The sequence below is a fragment of the Passer domesticus genome, chromosome 3 (genome assembly GCF_036417665.1).
Source record: "Passer domesticus isolate bPasDom1 chromosome 3, bPasDom1.hap1, whole genome shotgun sequence".
Taxonomy (NCBI): Eukaryota; Metazoa; Chordata; class Aves; order Passeriformes; family Passeridae; genus Passer; species Passer domesticus.
Window position 1 is genome coordinate 28,926,856 of NC_087476.1, and position 23,038 is coordinate 28,949,893.

General features: G+C 34.3%; 1 protein-coding gene and 1 long non-coding RNA gene across 12 annotated transcripts in view; one reads left to right on the top strand and one right to left on the bottom strand.

Moving 5' to 3' along the window:
• ADGRB3 (adhesion G protein-coupled receptor B3) overlaps positions 1-23,038 on the top strand; it is a 445,229-nt gene that overhangs the window by 168,434 nt on the left and 253,757 nt on the right. For 6 of the 9 annotated variants that reach the window (XM_064412314.1, XM_064412319.1, XM_064412311.1 and 3 more), the window contains exons 3-5: positions 10,934-11,044; positions 13,287-13,316; positions 16,172-16,333. In XM_064412314.1, coding sequence (XP_064268384.1) covers positions 10,934-11,044; positions 13,287-13,316; positions 16,172-16,333 — 303 coding nt within the window. The remainder of the gene's footprint in view (positions 1-10,933; positions 11,045-13,286; positions 13,317-16,171; positions 16,334-23,038) is intronic. The other 3 variants (XM_064412313.1, XM_064412317.1, XM_064412316.1) reach the window with 2 other exon arrangements.
• On the bottom strand, positions 3,245-22,937 carry LOC135296232 (uncharacterized). 3 transcript variants are annotated; one of them, XR_010358302.1, is made up of 4 exons: positions 21,984-22,937; positions 14,878-16,990; positions 8,334-8,496; positions 3,245-8,196 (listed from the first exon to the last, which is right to left on the bottom strand). It is a non-coding gene; the product is annotated as an uncharacterized LOC135296232 (long non-coding RNA). The 3 variants fall into 3 exon arrangements; XR_010358303.1 differs by having other exon boundaries at positions 3,245-6,125; positions 6,604-8,496; XR_010358301.1 differs by having other exon boundaries at positions 3,245-8,496.

Here is a 23,038-nt window from a genome sequence, read left to right on the forward strand (position 1 = left end):
CCTGTTAATCACTTCAGTGAATATGAAATATATCTAATCAGATCATTATGGTAGTAGTGTTGGTGCCATGGTCATCTAAGTACATACCTATATTTCTGCTGTTGTTTGGATAGTCAAAATAAGTCTCTAGTGAGCATAATTTAATTTATTGATTCAGAATTTTTTAATGTAAATATTCCACTCTACATGCCTACAGTGGACTTCTTTCAGGTAACTAAATAATTAGGATATTTTCAGAGAACCAACACAAAAGAGACAGATTCAATTTTTTGTTTGAAAATAGCTGTGTATAAAATCTGTTTTATTGAGCTCTGTAGTGAACCCATTGTTTTCCAGCCCTTTCTAGGCAGCAGAGTACAGGCATTTGGAGAGATTTGTAGGCTGTCTGTGGGCAGATGTGTAAGCAGCACTGTAGATGATTCAAAAAAAGGTTTCTAGTTAGGAGCAGTAGGATGAGATTCAAGTCTCTTAGAGACCATGATATATATCCCAGTTACAGGTCTCTAGCTGTTAAGGGAAAGTCTGTTTGCTCTAAGTAAAACATAACGAGCTGCAGATTTCTCCAAATTTTATTAGGGTTTTTTATGTCCATAAGAAATAGGTCATTCTGAGAATGCATTTATGTAACTTACAGTCAGACATCCCAGAGTAATGAGTATTGCAAACTCTATAGTTCTAAGTTCAGAACTAAACATCTTCACTGAAAAAAATCCCTGCTTGCAATCTCCTCGCATTCATATATCTTGACTGTTGGCATAATTTCTGCAAGTGATGGTCCATAGTGAGCTAAGACAGCTTTTAGGTAGCCACATTGCTTGTTATGCTGACAAGATAAAATCAATTATGTAAGATGTATCCTATATAGCCATCATGGAATAGACACTTCTAAAAGATCCTTATTATTGAGATGTGTAGGAGAAGGTCTACAGAGTACACTTCAGTTAATCATCGTGGAGGTCAAAAGGTATAGATTGCTGCAGTAATATTTGTAGGACATGCATGAGAAGTTTAAGTGATTCAAGTGTGTAATATCATGCCAGAATGTAGGAATAATAAGAATACTAAAATCAATTAATTTGATGCTTATTGATGAAAGACAAGTATGCTCTTCCACCTCTGAGTAGTGTCATCTCCATGATTTTCCCTATGCATATCAATGTTGTGTCAACTGGACTGTGTTTTCTATTGCTCTCTAATTTAATCAGTGATGTGGGCCAGAAGGCACTTTGCTATGACAGAGTAGAAATGTCTGGCATGACTGAAAAACAGCATTTAAAAAAGTTTTTATAAAATATGTATGCTGCAAAAGCCAGCATTATATTTATGGGTCTTAGGGTAATCTATGTGCTTGGTAGACCTGTAGAGCATCATTGTCTTGCTAATTGTAATGGATTCATCTCTCAATCCAGTAAAGTGCTATTCCTGTGTTGAGTAGTACACCATGATCAGATGGATTATGCCTATGGAACAGATCTGCTCCTAGGTCAAATTTTCTGCTTTATTTTTTTTAAATTTTATTTTATATTTTGACATAGGATATTTCTTCTCATGTTAAGTAGGTGAGAAATCCTGCACCTCAGTTGTTCTTTAATGCAGGCTTCAGGGTGAACTTGTGTGAGAGGTGTTTGACAAACTGTGCTTTGTTTAGCTCAGATCTGCAGCTGAACTGTTAGTTTGCTTTTACAGAAGCATTGCACGAACACCTGTAAAATAAGCCATTTTACACTGGCCCACAGAAACAGGAAGGACATATCAGCAGATGCACTGAGATACTTTTTTCAAGTGTGGATTATGCAGTAAGAGTGAAGGAGAGCATTGGGTTTTAGCCTCAGTGAGATATTTGACTCCTTAAAAACATTAAATGAATTGTTATGTTTGACACTGAAATCAGAATTTCAGAGACATAGAAAAGTCCTTTTACTAAAGCCAGTGAAAACATCTAATACATTTCCAAAAAATCCCGAAATATGTAGGTCCAAGAGATTTTCATTGATAGTTGCTGGTTAGATCTCTTGTGTGCTTTCCTACTTAAAATCCTGTGCATGTATTTCTGAAGGAAGGATTTAGATTTATTTTAAGATTCAGTTTTAGTTATTTAGCATTGAAACTGGCTCTCTAGGGAAGTGATGAAATCACCATCCCTGGAAGTGTTGAAAAAAATGTGTGGATATAGGCACTTGAGGACATGGTTTAGAGGTGAACATCATAGTGGTGCTGGGATGATGGTTGGATTAGGTGATCTTAGAGGTCTTTTCTGATCTTAACAATTCTATGAGTCTATGATTGTGAAAATTTTATCTGAGGTTTACATTTGAATCACTTCCTTTCCTTTTCCCATTAAGGTTATTCTGTTGACTAGAGAAGAGTTATTTATGACTCATATTTACTACCACAGGTGTCCCACAGGAGTTCAAAGAGGATTTATGGCACCATAAGATACCTTTTAAGAGGTTTCAGGTCTGTTTTGGAAACCACTGCAACACCCTTCCTATCAGGGCAGTGTGCCATACACAGATTTCCCATGATGAGCTGGGTGGAATAATATGTTTGAAACTGCACGTGTGTTAATTAACCTGCAAGTGACGGTTAGCGAGGGCGCATACCCTTGTGAACTGCTTATATAAACCTTTTAACTCAGAGTAGTAGGTCTCTTGTTTTGGTAAACACCTTCTAGTGCACCTTCTCAGCCTACAAACTTTAGTCTGCCTGCGTGGAATTAGGCCATTTTACAACAGCCAAGGTTCTTGTCCTTTACTTTTATTCTTCTCTTCTCTGAATAAAATTTAGCAGCCATCCATGATGTCTGTATACAAAACAGCCAGCTTTGTGGTATCACAGATGATAAAAATGTAATGTGCAAAATTCACATCCAGCAACACTTCTTCAATTTTTTATTATTTTCTCACAAAAACAATTTAGGAGACTTAAACAAGGACAAGAAAATGCTCTTAAAAAGGCATGCAATATCATTTAGCTTTACCTAGAAGCTTTACCATTCTAAAAAAATATCCATACTCATTTTAACTGTTCTTAGTGATTACAGTTTGCAGTACCTGTTACTTAAAATATTGATTCTTGTTCCTTCTCTTCATACAGCTTTAGAATCTTTCACAGAGTGTAAACTTCCCTGTCAAAAATTCATAGATAATTCATCTGCTATTTTAATGAGTGCTTCTATCATTTAGAAAAGATTAGGAAACCATCTGCAGAATGTCTGTGCTAAATAGTTGCAGGGCAAGGAAATAGTCTAGATGTCCTTGTGAGTCCTGCTTTCTACAGTTTACTTATTTTTCAGTCTTTCTAGAACAGAAAATAAGAATTATTGAATTCAAGAACAGCTTAGGAAATTACAGTTTATTCTAAGTCATCATCTCTTGACTTTTAATAGTACAGAACAATAAAGAGGCACATACTAGCCTGTGTGTAATAACCACGTAGTTTGCTGCAGAAAAGAGAGTGTTTATATAAAAATGATGCCATTCTGAAATAACTCCTCCACTGGCTAACCATATCAGTAATTCAATTAATTAAATATATGGCAAAACCAAAATATTTAATGCAGAAATAAAATAGTATGAAATATAAAGAAGAAATGAAGATACTGAAGAATTATTATTATACCATGATTTAAATTTTTAAAGGCTACACATGAATAAGTTATTATAGTAGAAACATTCAAATGATGAGAATACTACAAGAGAATGCATTAAAAGTGTTTCATTTTAAAAAGCAAAAATTTATAAAGGTAAGCCCCTGTGCTTTCATTCTTATGTGTTATTACATCCATGAATGTAATAATGTGTTATTACATCCATGAATCTTTTGAGAGAACAGTATGGAATATGAGAGAATAACATACTACTGAATTTACAGGATTTAAATGTTAAACTTGGAAATATAAAGTGCTTTTTATCAGGATTGTTAATTTTATTTGAACACAACCGTTTTGGGATGGATTGCTAGGGAAGTTTTTGAATGGGAAAAATGTGAACTACAGAGCATCTTCTGCCTACCTGGCCATCATAATTATAAATGTCAGATTTGGTAGATATAAAAAGGGGTGAAGCTACAGTTTGGGCTTCCATCCACCCCTCCTTTCCCTCAACGTTTAGTTATAATTCTGCAAAGCCCATGTGAAAGCACACTACCTGCTATGGTGATATTTTACATTTATTTTGAACAGGTATGAGTCACTTCACTAGATTTTTATGCTCAGTTTCTCCTGCCTAGGTATGGTGATGAGCATTTGGGGCCAGGAAGGCAAGTAATAGCGTTTGCACGGTTTCAACATTCTCTGCACAATGAAAGTGAAGAAATATTACATCTTTATGATATTCTTCACTGATCAAATCGGTAACCATAAATAAACAGATCCCACTAAAGATAATGGCTGGCCAAGAGAGTCACTGCAGAGATGCACAGAGATACAGCAGATTGCATTGCCATGAGAGTCTTGCTCTTTGGGATTTGTGCTATCATTTATATTTTAATTCAGTAATATTTCATTTCTTATGTCATTAAAAATACCAGCAGTAGTATTAATTCAAAGTTATGTCCTAGCAGTAAATGGGTCTCCCTAGAGATGAATATAAACTAATTACCTTTGTACAATATGTTGACTGTTTAGAATACATAATTGTTTTCCCTAATTTTTTGAGAGATGAAAGAAGGCATACGTATATGTATTAGGATATCTGTCTACAAGAGAAAAGAAATCTTGTATCTAATTTCTTAGAAATGTTTACCTGTCTTTTATTTGATAAAATGCAATAATTTAGTACAATTTTAAAAATATACTGTGTTAGTAGAAATGCTTTTGCTTTTTGTATTTCCATTATCATAAAATCCTTTCTGCGTTTTCATGAGTAATAGCATATTTTTCTCACTGTGTTCATGAATACAGCTCTGTTCAGATCTTAATTCACTCTCGTGAAAGAAATTATTCCATTCAGTTTGAAACTGATCAAAGCTCTTCTATACTGTTTTGGAGAGCCAAAAGGGGACTTTTTATGGGACCAGGATCTACGTAGGAAGTAAGCAAAGGCTGTTTTAAGAACGTTTTCCACATTCACTAAGAAGAGGTTCCCATGGAAATCTAATTCAGCTAATAGTTACGTTACCGTTTTGGCAACTTGCCTGCCTCATGAGGAAATATCATTTTAAGGGGTTCCCATAGAAAGCTATAGCTTAAATCTGTACTGCAGAGTGATGGTATTCACTAATGCCCTGAAGCTCTGTGTCCTGCCAACGCAGCATTAGAGAACAAATGCTTCCTTGTGGGGCCTGGGTACTCTGCTACAGTGAGAATGCTCCTCAGATTTTCTTCTGTCTTACTGTAAGGGAAAAAAAAAAACAGACAAAACAGACAAAAAAAAAAAAACTAACAAGGAAAAAAAGCCCTGCAGTTTGTGTTTTAATAGTTTTGGGTGTTTTGTTGGGGTTTTAGTAATCTTCAGCCATACAAAAGAATAACCAAAAATAAAGAAGAAAACAAAAACCCCTCAGTCCTTTGAATATAGTGACATTTATTATGTATATATAGGAGAGATAATTTTATAGTGAAAATGAAACAGAAAGTCACAGCTTCTTGTGTCTATGCAAAATTGTGCTTCTAAGTCAACACACATTCTGCCATCTAGTGACCAGAAGAAATTGTACTGACCACTTGCCAATGTGATGAGAAACCCCAAGTACTTCTACTGCTGTGTATCTTTGTGGGAGAACCTCTAAAATGGGCTAAAAAAAAATGTGCAGAAAACTTTTTCATTCTCTGGGAAGTCAGAAAATCATGAGATCTACTGAAATTAGTTAATATTGCAGCCCAAAATTCGATTTAAACAGACTGATTCATTATATATTTCTGTAGTCTTCTTTCTTCCTTTCACTCTCTCCTCCTCCCCCTTCACCTGGGACTTACATCAGCATTTTGCATAATTTCTGGGAAAAAAGTGTGTGCAAGCACAGAGAGGATGCCATGCTGGTGCAGGTGAGACCGTTGCATTATTGCGCATTCTGGCTGCAAGACCCATTCTGTTCATTCTGTAGTCAGGAGTAAATGAAAACACTTGTTTGGCTAGTTACAGTTCAGGAGTGGGTAGGGCAGTATGAATCACACTTCTGGAGCACTGTGGGTGAAAGAAAATGACAGTCACTTTGGGGAGTTGACTGCCTCGTTTTGCTTTTAAGGTTCTGAAAGCTTTCAGGACACTGCTCTACTTGGTTCTGTACAAGCCGACGACACTTAACAACTCTCAGAAGTTCCTTGACATTGTACATGTCCTAAGGGAGTAACTCTAGAGGTCTCAGAACTACGTTTGTTTTTTTTTTTTAGTTCATTTATGATGTCATTACCAACTTCTATGATGGAAAAGGCTTTTTATATTAATACCAGTGTGTCCTATACCATAAATAGCATGATTCATAGTAGATGGTACACCACAATACATTTATCCCACGAAGTTCCCATGAAATGTCATAAAAAATAGACATAAAAGCCAGACCAACATGGTTTATAATGTCATCTGATGACTAGGATATTTATGTAAAAAAAATATATATGTTACAAATATCATAAAACAGCCTTAAAATATGTTTGATATTTACCTTAATTTTAAAGAATATCCACTTGTCAAAAAGCAAATAATTTTGAGTAGAACCTTGCAAAGCTGGTATTTTTTCTTTTGTATTTCTCAGTTGTCCTAGTTTGCATTTGTACATTTTAACAGATTTTTTTCTTCTTTATCCCTACAGAGAGCACATGGCACCTCTTTCCTCTTCTAAAAACGCACACCTACACTGGCCGCAAGATTTTAGCTTCTCCTCTAAAAACTAAAAAGGTTACTCAATAGGAATAAAAATTCCCATAACATAACATAACATAACATAACATAACATAACATAACATAACATAACATACTTAACAATAAAGGTAAAGTCAATGGAACTACTAGTGATAAGAGCTGTAAATAATACCAAACTGTAAACTTTGGAATTGCAATCTTTTATTCTGTCCAAGAAGGCATGGAACTATATTACATGCCTCAGCTTATATGTAAAATGAAATCATGGAATCAGATATCATTTAGGTTGGAAAAGCCCTCCAAGGATCATTCACTTTTGACCAAACAACACCATGCCAACTAAACCATAGCACTAAGTGCCATGTCCAATCATTTTTTAACACTTCCAGAGATGGTGGCTCCACCACCTCCCTGGGCAGTCTGTTCCAATGCTTAACCAAATGATACATGACATTCATATTAAAATATATGCATCACTAAAATGCTTTAAGTATTATCCATTATGAGCAGCTAAGGAGCAAAAAAATAAGCATGCTGTTGCAGTGATCCCTTGTACTTCCATAGCCACCAAAGGACCACTGACAGCAGAATAAATTCTTTTATCAGATAACTAAACCTGAGGCTTTCTACCACAAATGTTTGGACTGTGTTATGATTTATTATAAGTCTTGATCTGGTTAAAACGATTCAAGGTTCCCCATAATGCTATTTTTATTTACATTTTGAGATAGTTATGGGTTTTATCTTCATGCTGTGTAGATTATAGCATTAACAATGTAATAAAAAGGCTTAAAACCCTTGCATGTTTCCAGGCCTGAGTTAGAGTCACACTGTCCATTTCTGAACTAGATCATGCACCTATTTGTTGCTGAAGGGATTTGCTTTCACCCTGTATTTAATGAAACAATATGATTAATAACAATGTTAGAGATAAAAGCAGAGAATAATTGTCCTGTTTCACCCGAATAAAATTTAGGACAGATATCACAAAAAAAAATTCTCTTCAAAAACTAATATCTACAAAAATACCTTGTTCTGGGTTAGAAAACTTATTTTCAGCAGCAAGAACTAGGTAAGAGTGAGAATGATAAAAATTAATTTACTCAGAATGTCAATTCAAATATCCAATATTATATCCAGATATCAGGTCTTGAATCATACTGACTTGACCTTGCAGGATGTCTCTCTGCCAGATAGTGCCTACATTAGGATGGTTCTTACCTTTCCCACACAAACAGATCCTTGGAATTTCTGTGCCATTTAGCCATTCTCTAGGCTGACTTGGGTTAAAATGCTTTCCCAGCCCAGAAAGCATTTAGATACTCCCTCTCTGTGAAGTATTGAGGGAAAAAAAACCTGCATAATGGGTTTGCCTTCTGTGTTTATTACCTAGGATCTGAAAATGAAGGAAAGTCTCATTCTATTTAGTATTTATTGTAAACTTAAGTAATATATTATATTAAAAATGTTTCATAAAAATGCATTACTCTTAAGCTTCTTAGATGAAACAATTTTGACATTGTTTGTACTTACACACAGAAAGTGGACATTTCTGATCCCATTACAAAAATGCACTTGACCCTTTTTTTTTCTTCTCTCATGAAGCTTGAATTTTAATGAGGTCTCACCCATGCCAGTACATTGCATTTCCTGGTACCGCTTTTGTTCTCATGTGGCATTTGGTTAAATACTTCAGCTGAATATGAAAATAAGAACATTGCCTAAGTCTGGTTCCATTTTTTTTTTTGCTAAAACTTGTAAAAATATTTTTATCTGGGTAATGAAAAATTTATCTTTAATATATACTTGCTGTATAAATGCTTAGTATATCAAAGGGAGATTAGCTGAAAAGTGCATCTCAAAGACCATCAGCAATAGTTGAAGTGAATTGAAAATATGTTGTTGCTTAAGTGGAAAAATGAAAAAACGGAAGCATTATAATCCTGCTGAGGGGTATTTGTAACTCCATCATTATGACTGGAGACACATCAGGTATTATCCACAATGCAGAGAACTGATCTCCCAGACATCCCTTTGCCTCTTCACCAGCAGTCTCTGTCCTGCAGGACACTGCATGTGCCCGCACCCAGCACAAGATGCTGCAGGACTGGGACCAGAACATTCTCCACCTCCCTGTATGCCTCTGGAAAGCCTTCCTCTAGCAAAGGTCTCCCATTATTGCACTCTGTAACTTAAAAAGTAGAACGAAGTTTTCTGCAAGAATGGTGCCATACCCTCTAAATTGCCTGACAAGCAGAGATCATGCAGGCAGCAGACTCAGAGTAAACATGCCTTGCTGTGACAGCCTCTTCGGGGGAAAAGCTACGTAAAGTCTCCTGCCATTACCATGCTATTAATTACAGTTTAAATGTGTCATCTGTACTGCACCTCGTAAAAATTGTAAAAATATTCTAATCACAATTTGCATTAGAATATTAATTCTAATAAGAGATTTTCCGCAGTATAAAATGCTATCTTAAATCATAGGAGCTGTTGAAGAGGTGCATTTTGTAAAAATTTATTCATTCATTTTTTAACACACATATGGATATATACACATAGATATATATATTATATATTTGCATGTGTGTATATACATATATAATTTAATTATATTATATTTATTTCTGGGATGCATTAAAATGTTGAATGTTTAATCCTCAAAATATATTTTATTAATTATATTTTTAAATATTCTCTTTAGAATATGAACTGCATTGCTGTTCTCAAATGAATAATTAAATTTATATTTTAAGTGGTGCCAGTAATGAATATTTACAAAAAGAAACGCTAATTTGGAGAAATACATGAATAGTTCACTAGAAAGGAAAAAAACCTCTTTCTTCTGACTGACCCCTTAAAAATAAGTTTACCTTTTATTATTTCTTTAAATAGAAATTTTAATGTTTTAAATTATTTATCAAGACAATGTGTTTGCAAATAATATTTATTAGGGATATTTACATATCATATAATATTTTGTGGTTTTTGAGGCAGAAAGGTAAGTTTTATTATCTTCATGCCTTTACAAACTGGGGAGAATTTTGAATTTTGCATTTGCAAGGTAACCTTCCAGCAGAAAGGTATTTTTTAATGTTTGTGTTCCTTGTGTTTCAGACACCTTCTGCCTCATCAGAAACTTTATGTGATTGTAGTTGAAGTAGTTTCAATGTTAACCCACATTTCCCAGCACACTCTTCCTGAATTAGAGTCCCAGTTTTGGGGTTTTTTTTACAGAATATTTAGCACTGAGCTGCAGACAGCTGTGTGTGCCTGGGAGGATCATAGGGAACTGTGCTGAAGACACAGCAGTCCCCCTCTAAGTGCAAAAGACTTTCTGCATTTCATTACATAAATGAAAAGTAGAGCTTAGGTAGAAGTCTAGGAGGTTTGCACAGGACAAGAGAGGGTAAATGACAGCAGTGATAACAGGATAAACAACTAAAGCACTTGTCTCCCATACTCTGGGGCTTGATGTCACTGATTTTGCATAGGTTTTTCCCTATTAAAATCAACATGGAGAATAAGATTCAATCTATAGTCTTTTTAACTGAGAGGTTTCAGGATGGAAAGAGATCACAAGCACTTGTTCTGCTGTATTCAGCCTAAAAATTAAATAGTTCACTGGCTAAATTATTATAATTTCCCACTGCCACCATTCCCAAAGATGACTTTTTATCTCTGTTGAAGGCTTCATCAGCCTGAAAGATGAGTGCAGAAATAGAAGTCCTCTGAAGGAGCAACAGGCTCTGCCACAAAACAGAACAGCAATGTCTAACACTGTCACAGTAATTTTCTGGTGTGGTTTGCACGGATTTAAAATAAAGGAATAGAATGTCTACATTTGAATAACTGTTTTTGTCCCGTGTCATGCAGCTGATTTATAGAATGTGTCACTACATTAAATGTTGGTTCATAAAATAAAATCGTATTGGAAAATCTGCAGACATAAATTTAAGTATTTATTGAAAGCTGAGTGTAGCAAAGTTAAGTTGATGTTAACTGCCATGATCACTTGCCTGACTCTTGCCAGCAACTTCCAGGTATGTTTAGGAACATATTGCATGAGACAGTATGTGTCTTTTGAGAAATGTCTACACACAAGCTTTCATAAACCTTTATTCTGTCTTTAGAATTTGGAATGATGGGAGATCATACAATTAAAAGTCAGCGACCTCGATCTGTTCATGAGAAAAGGGTCCCTCAGGAACAAGCTGATGCTGCTAAATTTATGGCACAAACTGGTAATACATCAGTTACATTTTTTCTATTTACTGTTGTTAATTTTAGCAAGACCACTGCATGTTTCCATAATCTTTTGCTGCATATTTGTCAGTTTTCTAAGCTGATACTTTTTTTGAATCATTTATTTTTTTTTCACCAGTTAAAGTCCATAAATAAAGTAGCTAAGAGTTAGGTAGATGATGCAAAAACATGCATTGTGAATGTGAATACTGAATCATTTAGTGTAAGCATGAATTTCTTTAGTAGTAAAAGCAGTCTCACATGTACAAAACATAAGACAGCTCACTGTGGCATGTTAACTTTTTTTCAAAGATGTTAAGAACATGCTTCAGAATTTCTTTATAAATAGATGTCTAATCCCAGCTTTAGGCTTTTATCAAATTAATTAATTACTGGGGTGACTTTAATGTGCATGCATTCAGCATTTGCTATCTTTGGCCTAGCACGATGCTGTTCTCTAGTTTCCAGATTCATAATTGCTAAATGAAATTGGCCGTAAGTAGTTTTTAATTGAATGTGCAAATTATCTAAGTTTTTCATCTAAAACATATTTTCTAATTTTGTTTGAGCAACTTCATCTTCTTTATCTAAAGATACCAAGATGATATTGGAAACCTGGAACTGAAGTAATTTTAAAAAATAGCGTGATTAGCCCGTTTACCAACAGTTACCACAGCTGTCTTTGAGGTCAATGATAAAATTTTAGTGGTGAGTTGAATTAAGCTCTCATACACCAAAACTACTGCCCATTTTGACTTCAGTAATGATCCATGTATCTGTTGGTAAAAGCTACCTCTTTATTGGTACCCTACATGCTTTATTCTAGTGAGTTACTGAGTTGACAATCTTGTGCCCCATAATTGTTGTATGGATTTCAAACAATTTCCTCTGTATCCCATAGTGACTAACCTAGAATATACGCCTGCATCAGTTGTACATAATGCTTCCAGATTTTATGCACTTCAGTAAAAGAGCTATACTTGCTTCTAGTTATGTTGCATGTTGACTTCCTTAGTAATAGGGTGCTTTACTTAACAGATTTGCAGAAATCGATATATTAAGCAATCTAAGTATAGCCAATCAGTGTAGATCTGTTTGATAACAAATTTAGAATGGGAAAAAGTGTGTTTCCCTCATATTAATCTGTAGGATTGCTTTTATGGCTAACTCCCAGATACTACTGTAAGCAAATGCAGTAGAAGAAGGGAGCCTAGAATTCTCTAGGTCTCCATGCAGTTTTAGTTTAGGAAAGTAGAACTTATCACTTACATACCTAGCTCAGACATATAATGTTAGTTGCTTACTACATAGAATAACAGCTTTGCTTTTATGCTGCTTCTTGAATTCATACAATTACTCAAAAAATAAGTAAAATTATCTGAGTTTTTTTCCCATATAAATCCTTAAATCTTTAATAATATCACGCAAAATTTGTATTTGATAATTTTTAGTCATGCATTGCAGTGCATCTATTCTGGGTGTTAGAGAGCTGCATTATAAGTGCAGCCCTTATAACATCACCTTCCAATACATTGTGTGTGTGGAGTGGGAGATGAGCGTTCAAAATTATACTGGATTGGTTTTCAAGGTCCTGTTCTGAAAGCATGTGAGATGTATGAGCATATAAATTTAGATGCCAGAGTTTGGGGAAATATATATTTTCCATGCTGCAGGTTAATACATTTTAAGTAATAATTGTGCTCTTTCTGAACATACTAATTTTCATCTCTTCATTTTGTTTTTCCTTTGTAGTGATCATTGCATATTTTCTTCACCTGTAATGCATTCATTTTTCTTGCAATAAAATGATTGTGATATCTTCCTAAACTGATTAATATTTTTTTTCCTAACATATCTATCTCATTAATTTATCCACTAAGAAATATTATTAATAATTGGTTACTGAGTTTATGGGGTTTTCTATTTTAAGGCTTGATATTTTATTTTGTGTAATAATAAAATGCAACAAAATGTTTGTATATTTTTAAAAGACAGAGAGATAGGAATAAAGAAATGTCCTGAAAAAGATTTATGAAAAAAGTTTAATACTGTTCAAATCATGGACTTAATCCATCAGATTTTGCTGGAAATTGAAGAATTTTAAAATGTGGTATTAAAATATGCATTTTTCTGGTTTTGGAGAGTATTATGAAGCAGTAAAAACATTTATTAAAAAATACTGTGTGAATAATTTCTTGTTCTATATTTGTCATTTTGTGTTTGGACTGATCCTTCCCTTAGGTGTTTTGGGATTTAGAGATTATAATGCAGGTAAGTTTTACACAGATCAATGAGGCCTTCCATACAGTAAGTTATGCTTCCTCTTACGTGTCAAACATCAGGGGAGAGTAAGAGTTTGGTAGCTTGCTAAGAAATAATTTGAGATTATATATTTAATATGATTAATATAAAAAAATTAAGAGTTCTTAAAAAACAGAAAACAAGAAGGTAAATAAAAAGTAACCTGTTCAAAATTTTCAGTTCAGAAATAAAAAGGAATGGATATGAGAAAAGCAAACAATGGCATATATATTTGCAAATTATGTTGTCACACTAGATTTATTCCTGAAAATATAGCAGTCTTTATGTGCTGAAATTAAAATGGCAAATTAACAATTATATATATGTAAAGATATTTTCCTTCTTTTAAATCTTTTAAAATAAGTAATAATCATTCTGAAAGCAGTATAAAATACTCTGAAAAACTAAAAATTACCAAAAAATCGTAATGCTTTGTATAAAAGGAAACAAAGCAGCTGGTGAGATAAGTGTGTTCTTTATTTTGTCTTCATTTTGCTCTTTTTTGCATTGGATTGCATGTTAATATGGAGGATCTTCCTCCAGCAAATGTTTAATCCTTCTTTACATATGATGACATATATTAAGAGATTATGCTTTTTGTGAATGAACAGTACATAAATTCTCAGAATTTCTAATAATTAATACCAATTTCAAAATTCACTCAATACATTCACACAACAGTCTGACATCAGCCTAATAATCATATTGCTGTAATTTTCCATCATATTCCAAGGGTTAAGAGTAACATTTTTGTCACTTTAATGTATAAAAAAAAATTAACTTCTGTTTTCTGTATTTTATTGTTTTCTGTCAACATGTCTGTGTTCAAAAATGGATTGTTTACATTGAGTATATATAACTCTTTTACATAATGAGAAACATCTCAAGAAACATAGTTTAGACTTTTTCTGTTGCTTGACCTTTTATCTAAACAATTTTAACAAAGACAAAGTGAACTTTCAAACATGTAGGAAAAGACAAAATTATTAGCCTAGAAACCCACAGTAATACAAGTCTTTTTACCATGCATATAGTACATGCTTTAAAATTGTTAATGTCTATATACATATTAAATATATTTAGCATGTTATGTCATCTCACCTGAACCTAAGCTATCAAACTTCTAAATTCTTGTCACAAGAACTATTAAAACAATAATGAGTGATTTTTTTTTCACCTAACAAAGAAAGAAAATGACTACAAAAACACTGGGGAATTTTTATGTGTAGAAAGCTCATAATTTTATGGTTTTCCATAGAAATTTTTAGAACTTCATATAATTTTATTAAAAACAGGGATTTGTGTGCTAATTATAATGCGTTCTGTCTTTTTACTGAACAAGAAACTTTTTTTTTTTTTTTTAAAGCATTGAATAGCCTCAGAATTGACTCTTAGAAGTCTAGCAGAAACAATAATTTTGCAAAGGGTTCATGCTTGACCTCTGGGGTAAAAAAACAACCAAAAGACAGCTTGGAGAGATTCACAGATTTTTGGTACAAAGCACAGTTTGAAGAAATAGCATGTCACTTACTGCATTCTTGGAAGATAGAACCAGAATATTCCTGCTTTGCAGACAGTCCCTAGACTGTGATCAGTACCAGAACTTTTGGAAGAGTAGAAGTATACTGAGATAACCGAAATTCCAAGCAAGCTCTTCAAGTGTGCAGATTTTATCATGCCACTGATTTTAAAACAGAAAGTACTAATTGTTTCAAAAAGGACTTACACTTAAAAGTCAAGCATGCAGTATGGGTTTCAGTTGCCATTTTACATTACATGCTGAATTTTAACAGAAGAAGATAAATATCAATTAAAAATTATTTACTCCAGTTGTTCAGTGAAGTATATTCACATTATTTTTGCCTTTGCTTTCTGAGAATACTCAAGGGATCTATTTTTCTGAACAGGAATTCCTATGGGAAAGGAATTCCAGAATTTTGTGTATAGCTGTTCATGAGAATTAAATTCAAGCATTCTTTACAGAGCACTCATGCAAGAAAACTTTATGTGTTACTTGCTTTCAAAAAAAAATTATTATAGCTTTCAAAAATTTTTTTAAAAAATTCCCCTTTTCTAATATACAGTATTAATAAATCACATTTGACAATTTTGAACATAATAGCATGTGTTACGTGCAGTAACGAGGTCGGGCACACCCAAGAATTCAGCATACCTGTAGGTCAAAAGCGAGAAGTAAATTTATGCAGCACATTATCAAAGTTTCCATCCCACATTTCAGGTTAAATTTCAGTAAACAAAATGTTTTGCTTTGTCAGGGAACTTCATTCAAATGCTATATAACTCTGCTGAAGAAAATGTAAGACATTAGGGGCTGGTTTGTCTGGGGTTTTCTTCCCTGGAATTCCCTTACTGGTAGGGCTCCTTAAACTGTTACTGAGCCTTAATTCTAGAGGGATAAGTATAAATATCAAAGACAAATCCTTTGCTATTATGTAAAAAGAGTTATCTATGTACTTAACAGAATCCTGAGGTAGTGTTGTTTCTGAAGTGTTGAAGGGCAGTAGTTCTCATAGAGTTGTAAATGATGCTAAGACATCAAAGTGTTCCCCTCTGACAGGCGTTATGTGATTGCAGCATCATAGGTGTCCTTGTTTTCTATTCATTGCACATCTTCACAGCTGCTTTACTCCATAAACCTTTAAATATTTATTTTGGTGTGGTACCTTTTTCTTTGATTTATAAGAGCAGACGATAATGAGCTTCAGCAAAAAAAAAAAAAAAATCAAAAACAAACCAAAAAACAAACAACCCGTGTCACTAATACTTATGTCTATATTCATGTTTGTTTGTTGTCTTGAATACAGGTGAATCTGGTGTTGAAGAGTGGGCCCAGTGGAGTACGTGTTCAGTTACTTGTGGTCAAGGGTCGCAGGTGCGAACCAGAACTTGTGTATCACCTTACGGGACACACTGCAGCGGCCCTTTAAGAGAATCAAGGGTTTGCAATAACACTGCCCTCTGTCCAGGTAGTGTTAGCAGCCAATAAATAAAATTGTGGATGTTTTTGAACTGTATAATGATAAGAATTTTAAACTATATTTTTATTATTATTATTAACATGGATTTCATAGGGGCATTTCAATTAAAGCAGAGAATTGTAATTCTATTCACCTGTGAATTTTTTTCATGTATGTTATTATTTTTATTTTCAGAACAGTCAAGATATGGAACAAGAGCATCTTTTTTACTGACAGTTTCCTATTTTTTTTCTAAGAGTCTATATTGTCTAATTTTCACTCAGAAAATTAAAAAAAAAGGTAGCATGAGTACAAAGACAAACTAGGGAAGAAATCCAGATAATGAATACATTAAGGAGCAGAGACTAATTAAGAGGGTGGGTTAACATATATTATTTGACACTGCAATTGTTTTCCCATTTAGAATTTCCCTTTAGGCAATGGGCCAGGCAATGTTCTGTGCACAGTTATGTCTTCATGGACTTCCCTGTACATTGTTCTGGCAAGAAAGGGCAACAGCTACCTATCAAAGGAAAAAAGATCAGACAAAAGTAACTCTCTTACATCTGACACACGGTAAAGGTCATCAGTGTCTTGCATCACAGTTTTCTTACTCCTTTTGTCTGAGAGATCTGGACATCGTTGGAGTTCAGCAGTAGTTATACACTAAGGAGAAGAGACAGGCATATTCAAGTTAGTTGCTGAAAGGGCACATCTTTCTTTAGACTCTACCTGTGGATCTATGATGGGAAGCAAGAGGAAAGGCATATGCCTCATGACTAGATTATTTTTCCTCTGCTGTGACTGAAATGCAAAAAAAAAAAAAAAAAAAAAAAAAAAAAAAAAAAAAAAAAAAAGAGAGACTATAAACCATCCTTCAGATGGTATATAGTACAGATTCAGTAGAAATTCCTCAGGTCTCTGTAACATTTAATCCCAAGAGAGTGGTGAGCCATCTTCAGCTTCTGGGGAAGCTCAGTACATTTTTAAGTTAACTAAATCGTCATACACAGAGAACTCTTGCACTTTATCTCAATGAGCAGTAACATGTAGAATCAAACTCTCGTTTTGTTACTGTGTGTTGAAAAATAGCCAATGGGAAGTGTATGTGATCCCATCAGAGTTTGTGTATCAGCATTATAAGCATTTAGGGAGCCTCTGTAATGGAAAATCGCTTACAAGATTGTCTCTAGATAATGCATGATGGTAACAAGAATTGCTCTCAACACCTAATGTTTTCTATTGTGCTTAAGTTAATCAATTCACATTAAATTTTCTAATATTTCAGAGTAGAAATGCCAAGTTAGAGCTGAATTTTAATACTTTAGAAGTGGTAAAACTTTACATGTGGAAGTGTTTCCATACAAAAATGGCAGGTATTTCTAAAATATTTAGAGTAGCTTAGATTGTGCCAGAGGTGGGAAATAACTGCAAAAGAACTCTCAAGTACAAAAAAAAATGAAAGAGGAGAACTGTAAAAGAAATGAAAAAACATTGCAAACAATCAAAGATAGATTTAAATATTCATTTGAGGCTATGTGAAGAATGAACATGACAACACAGTCCACCTCTCACAATGAGTTCTGCCTTATTTCTTGCTAATTAATATTAACTAAAAAGAGGAAAGAGGATTAAATCACCTAATTTTCAGAATTTTATCTTCATTCTCTCCAGAAAGGGATAATACGTTTTCATACAAAAACAAAGCAAAACAAAACAAAAAAATCCATGTAATGCAAAAACCACAGTAATTAATTTGCTGTCAAATTTAAACTGGAAAGAAGTTAATTTTTAGATATGTTATAGTCAAACAAACTTTTAACAATGCTCACCCTAAAACACTGTTCCATATTTCTTGGGTCACAAAGGAGCTGTTTCCGTATATCCTCACACTTCAGGATACAGCTTTTAGTTTCCAGGTACCCAGTATAAACAAAGGCTACCAATTCTTAGTGCCTGCACTGCCAAGATATTTTCTTTTTCAGCTCACCACAGCTGATTTTTATAATCTCTATGTATCTTAAATTACCTTTCCTAAATAATCAGTCCTCTGGGCTTAATCTTGCATATTGTTCCATGTAGTTAAAATACGTTATCACTTTATGTTTTTCTCTGACTACAGGGTCACTACTGTGTAGCAGTGTGCAAGATTAGCAATTTAGAAATATGCTTTTCCTAGGCACTGCTCAATTAATTTTTCAAACATCCCTTTAATTACTAGCCCAAATATCCTCTGTCCTCATTCTGTTATGTATCCTGACTTAGAAAGTTGCATAGTTCTGGTCCCTGGTCCATCCATAAAAAAAATATATGGTCTGTATACTAGCGTATTTATTTAAAATAGATGTTTGACAAAATGATTCGCAAAAGGGTGGAGAACATTGTGAGAGCTGGAATGTTTCTTAATCAAAAAGTCGCCCCTTCAACATAAAAAACATATGCAGAATGACCTACTGTACTTTATGCATCTATCAATAGGCTTCAAAGGAACCTGTTAAACTTGCAAATACTAATGCAAACCTTTCAGACTATTTTTTCTATTGCCTTTAGATATGCTTTATGTACACTTTAACATATTTTATATGCTGTCCAAGATACTCACTGGAATGTTAGAGAACATATTTCTCTGTGATCTCAGTGTCCTGGAAAATTTTGAAAATGGGATATGCCAGGTTCATATATATGTATGTATTGGAATAGATATTTAAATTTCAAAATAGTATTACTGATAGTTCAAGCAAAATAATGAAGGAACCACTTTTTACATATTTTTTGGGTTATTTATATTTATTTCAGACCAATACTATTCTAGAGAAGTGGAGCATAGTAAACAACAAAACATAGCTCAGATTATTTTTATTGTCACCGGTCCTTTTGTGAGTGGAGACACCTCAAGATCCATTACTGCAGTGCTACTGATTCATTTCAGTTTAGTGAATGATTTCTAACACAGCTAGAACTTAGAGGGAAAGAGCATGGGATTTCCATGCCTGCAGAGCATCTCAGCTTCTGTTCCTACTTCTCCATTGCCTTGAACACCTTTTGCCATAAAATTTAGCTGTAGCTTAGCATTTTCAGGCTTATGGGTAAAGCAAGACATGGCAGAAGCAGGAATACACTAAGCCATTTCAGACATTTGTATTCTCAAATGCTGTACTTTGGCTGGTGTTATTTGCTAAGGTAGTTTTACTTACCTCCCTTTTTTCTCTCCCTGATTTTATTGAAACAGGGCCTGACAAAAAGCTTGTCTGCATCTTTCTTAGACACCCCTTTAAGCAGTGAAAGGCTGCCTTAAGGTCTCCATGGAGACCTCTTTTCCAGGCTGAATAGCCCAAACTCTTCTATCCTGGCTTCATAGGAGAGATGTTCCATCCCTCTGATCATCTCTGTTGCAGTGCTCTGAACCAGCTCCAACAGGTTCATGTCTTTGCATGCTGAGGATCCCAGAGCTGGATGCAACACTCCAAGTGGGGCCCCACCAGAGTGGAGTAGCAGGGCAGAATCTCCTCCCTCACCCTGCTGGCCATGAGGCTTTTGATGCAGTTGGGGATGTTTGGTTTTCTGGGCTGCAAAAGCACAGTGCTGGCTCAGGTCCAACATCTCACTCATAAGCAGCCTGAAGTCCTTCTTTGCAGGGCTGCTCTCAATCCCATTATCTCCCATCCTGTGTTGAAACCAAGTTGCCCCCAAGCCATGTGCAGGACCTTGTTGAACCTAATAGCATTCACATGGGCCTGCTCCTACAGCTTGTCCAGATCCCTCTGGATGACATCCTGTCCCTCAGGTTTGTCAGTCACACCACTCAGCTTGTCTGTGTCATTGATGAAGATATCAGACAGTACCGGACCTTCCTGCACCACAATGACAGCCATATTTTTTTCAATATCTGTTCAGTTTAAAGCTGAACAAATAAAAAGCGTTTAAGCCCCAATAAAAATCTCACAAAATATGTTTGTAGGATGAAGGCCAGCATGGCCTAACGCCTCCTTCCCCTTCACAGCAGTTGTGTGTTGCGAACACTGTGGGTGTTCACTTCAACATGATTAGGTTCACAGAGTGGCAGAGAGATGGGAAAGATGCTTTGCAGTAATCCAAACTTGTTGTGCTAGCAATGTTTTTGACAGAGAAGCTGGCAATAATCTGAATATTTTTGTCCCAAATAATGAATCTTGCATCTGAAATTGTGTTATAGAAAACAGTAACTCCTCTGCGGGCCAGCTCTCCATCTGGTGTAATTTGGCATAGCTCATCTGGCTATAATTCATCAGATGCTATAGGGGATTTTTTTTTTTTGCATTTAGAAAATAGTGTTAAAGAAAGAAGATGTAAATAAAATACCAGAAAGAAAAATCAGGGGTAAGAAACTTTAAATTAAGATGTTCTTTCAAAGATAATTTGGATAATACTGGGCACTTCTGTAAAGTGTTGTTTTAGTGTTATGCCTATTCTATCCTTGATTTTATTATTGGACTACTAGTTTCAGATATAAAAGTCTGCAAATGTAAGAAGGTGCTGTGGAAGTTTTACTTAATGAGATAAAATTTGTCATGGAAGATGATTTTTGGCACAGCTAAATTCAAACCAGAAACAGATAGAGGCTGCTTTCAGTCCACCCAAAATGAAACATTTTGTTTTGGCTTATGTTTAGTTCCAAAATCACATAGGAATTGTTCTCTGTTGCTGCTAGTATGCAGTCAACTCTTGCCTGAAGGAATACACATCCTCTTGGTTAAAGACAGTACAATTCAGCACATATTTTTTTAGTTCTCAAATAAAGACAACTTAGAACATTTTGACAGCATGGAATCAAAATTCCAAATTAAGCAATAGGCTTAAGCTTGTATGTGCCCAGAAAAACTCCACTCTATGTCTACATAGAGTCAAGACCTTTTCAATTTATTATTTTTCTGGAGAATAATCTTTTTAGAATTTGGATTAATTTTGTTTAGCTAAGTTTTATACTTCATTAAAATCTTGTTGTATCTGAACATTTTAATCAACCATTGTGGTATCAGAAGATGAAATTATGTCATATTTTTATTACTGGTTAGTGTTTGGAATCTGATCTGACAAACTGTTTTCTCATTTATTTTGCTCATATGATAAAAATTTGGGAATCTCAGAGATGTGTCTGGATTTGTAATGTAATACCTTGTCAATGAGGAAAAAAAGTCAATTATATAGCTGAATAAAAACAACTGTAGAACTATAGTACCTGTTAAGAACAGGTGAAACTAAAAGAGTTATGGGCAGGTGTAGTCATAAATTTACTATTTTTAGAAGTGCAAGACTTTCTGGTTTTGACAAAAATGTCAAAAATAATCAAGGTTTCCAAATTAACTAGACTAAAATCTGTCATTTTAACATTAATTTGGACTGTTCCTGAGGGTTATTTTTTTAATATAGTACAGATGGATATGGTATTTGGAATAAGATAATAAGGATGTAGGATGTGGTCTTTTTGACCACTTTTACGTGACCAAATGAAAACCTTTCATTGATTTAGCTGTTGTCCAGTGGGTTAAAATCTTCCCTGAATAAAGTTTGACATTTTCTGTCAGGTACAATTTCTCAGAAGTTAGCTAACAAACTTTTTATCTCAACATAGTGTGTGAAATGACTATTTTTCTTACTTTAAATGAAAGGCAATAGAACTTACCTCCTTGCTGAATTCCCCTTGATCTTACTGATGAATTTGTGATAATGTGCCAGGGAGCTGAATGTCCTTCCACAGCCTTGCAATTGAATTTCACCTCAGGAAATGTTATTCTGATTCCTGCAAGAAAAGGGTTGTATTTGTAGAAACTGGACAGGGGATATGTGCCTTCAGGGCAAAGGACACCTATATATGAGAAGTTCTTTCACACTGATGAAAAAAAGTGAGGACAAAACAGAAAATCTATTTCTTCTGTAATGTTGTGAATCATTACTACTGATAAACTCAGATGTTATACACAGTTTGCCCCTCCAGACACCCTGCAAACAGAAAGGGCTTCAGAAACAGAAGTACATGGTACTGAGTGAGATGTTCAGTCTGGATACTAGGTCTTTGGATTTCTCTTAAATGCTTAACATGACTGCAGTTCTCATCATTACATTCCTGTTCTGACATTGCCTGATTTAAATTTGTGCAATTGCTCTTATTAAAGCAGAAGAAAAATAGGTAAAGCTTGCTTTGCAGTATTATTCAGTTTATATAGAACTGTTTCACGAATGTATGTGTAGAGAATTTTCTGACAATTTCACTGATTTTTTCCGTAAAGGGGTTGCATATAGTATGTAAGCTCACATGGATATTGTATATCAGTTTCTCCTATAGTAGAAAATTCTTGAAGTTGAGAAAAATTAATCTTCTGTGATTCTTTATATTAATATTATCAAATATTTGTATATAAAAATAGTGGTATAAGTTTGTAATTTATGTGAACTCTGAAGGTATTTGCGGTTGGTTGAATGAATGTTTTTCCAAGAGTAAAGCATGTGCTATGATCTGTTACATCAATGAATATGTTCATTTAAGGAAATGGTATATATATCTTTTACTTATGTGGTCTTGGAATTTTTGATGATGGTAATCAAGCACATCTGCTGCCGTATTTCTACCAGAATTTAAACAATTGAAACAACTTTAAGATTACTGGCGCAATTTGTAATAGTGACATAGTAAGCAATTTCTGCATTTATTCCTATAATTTCAAAAGAAAGCTTAATTTT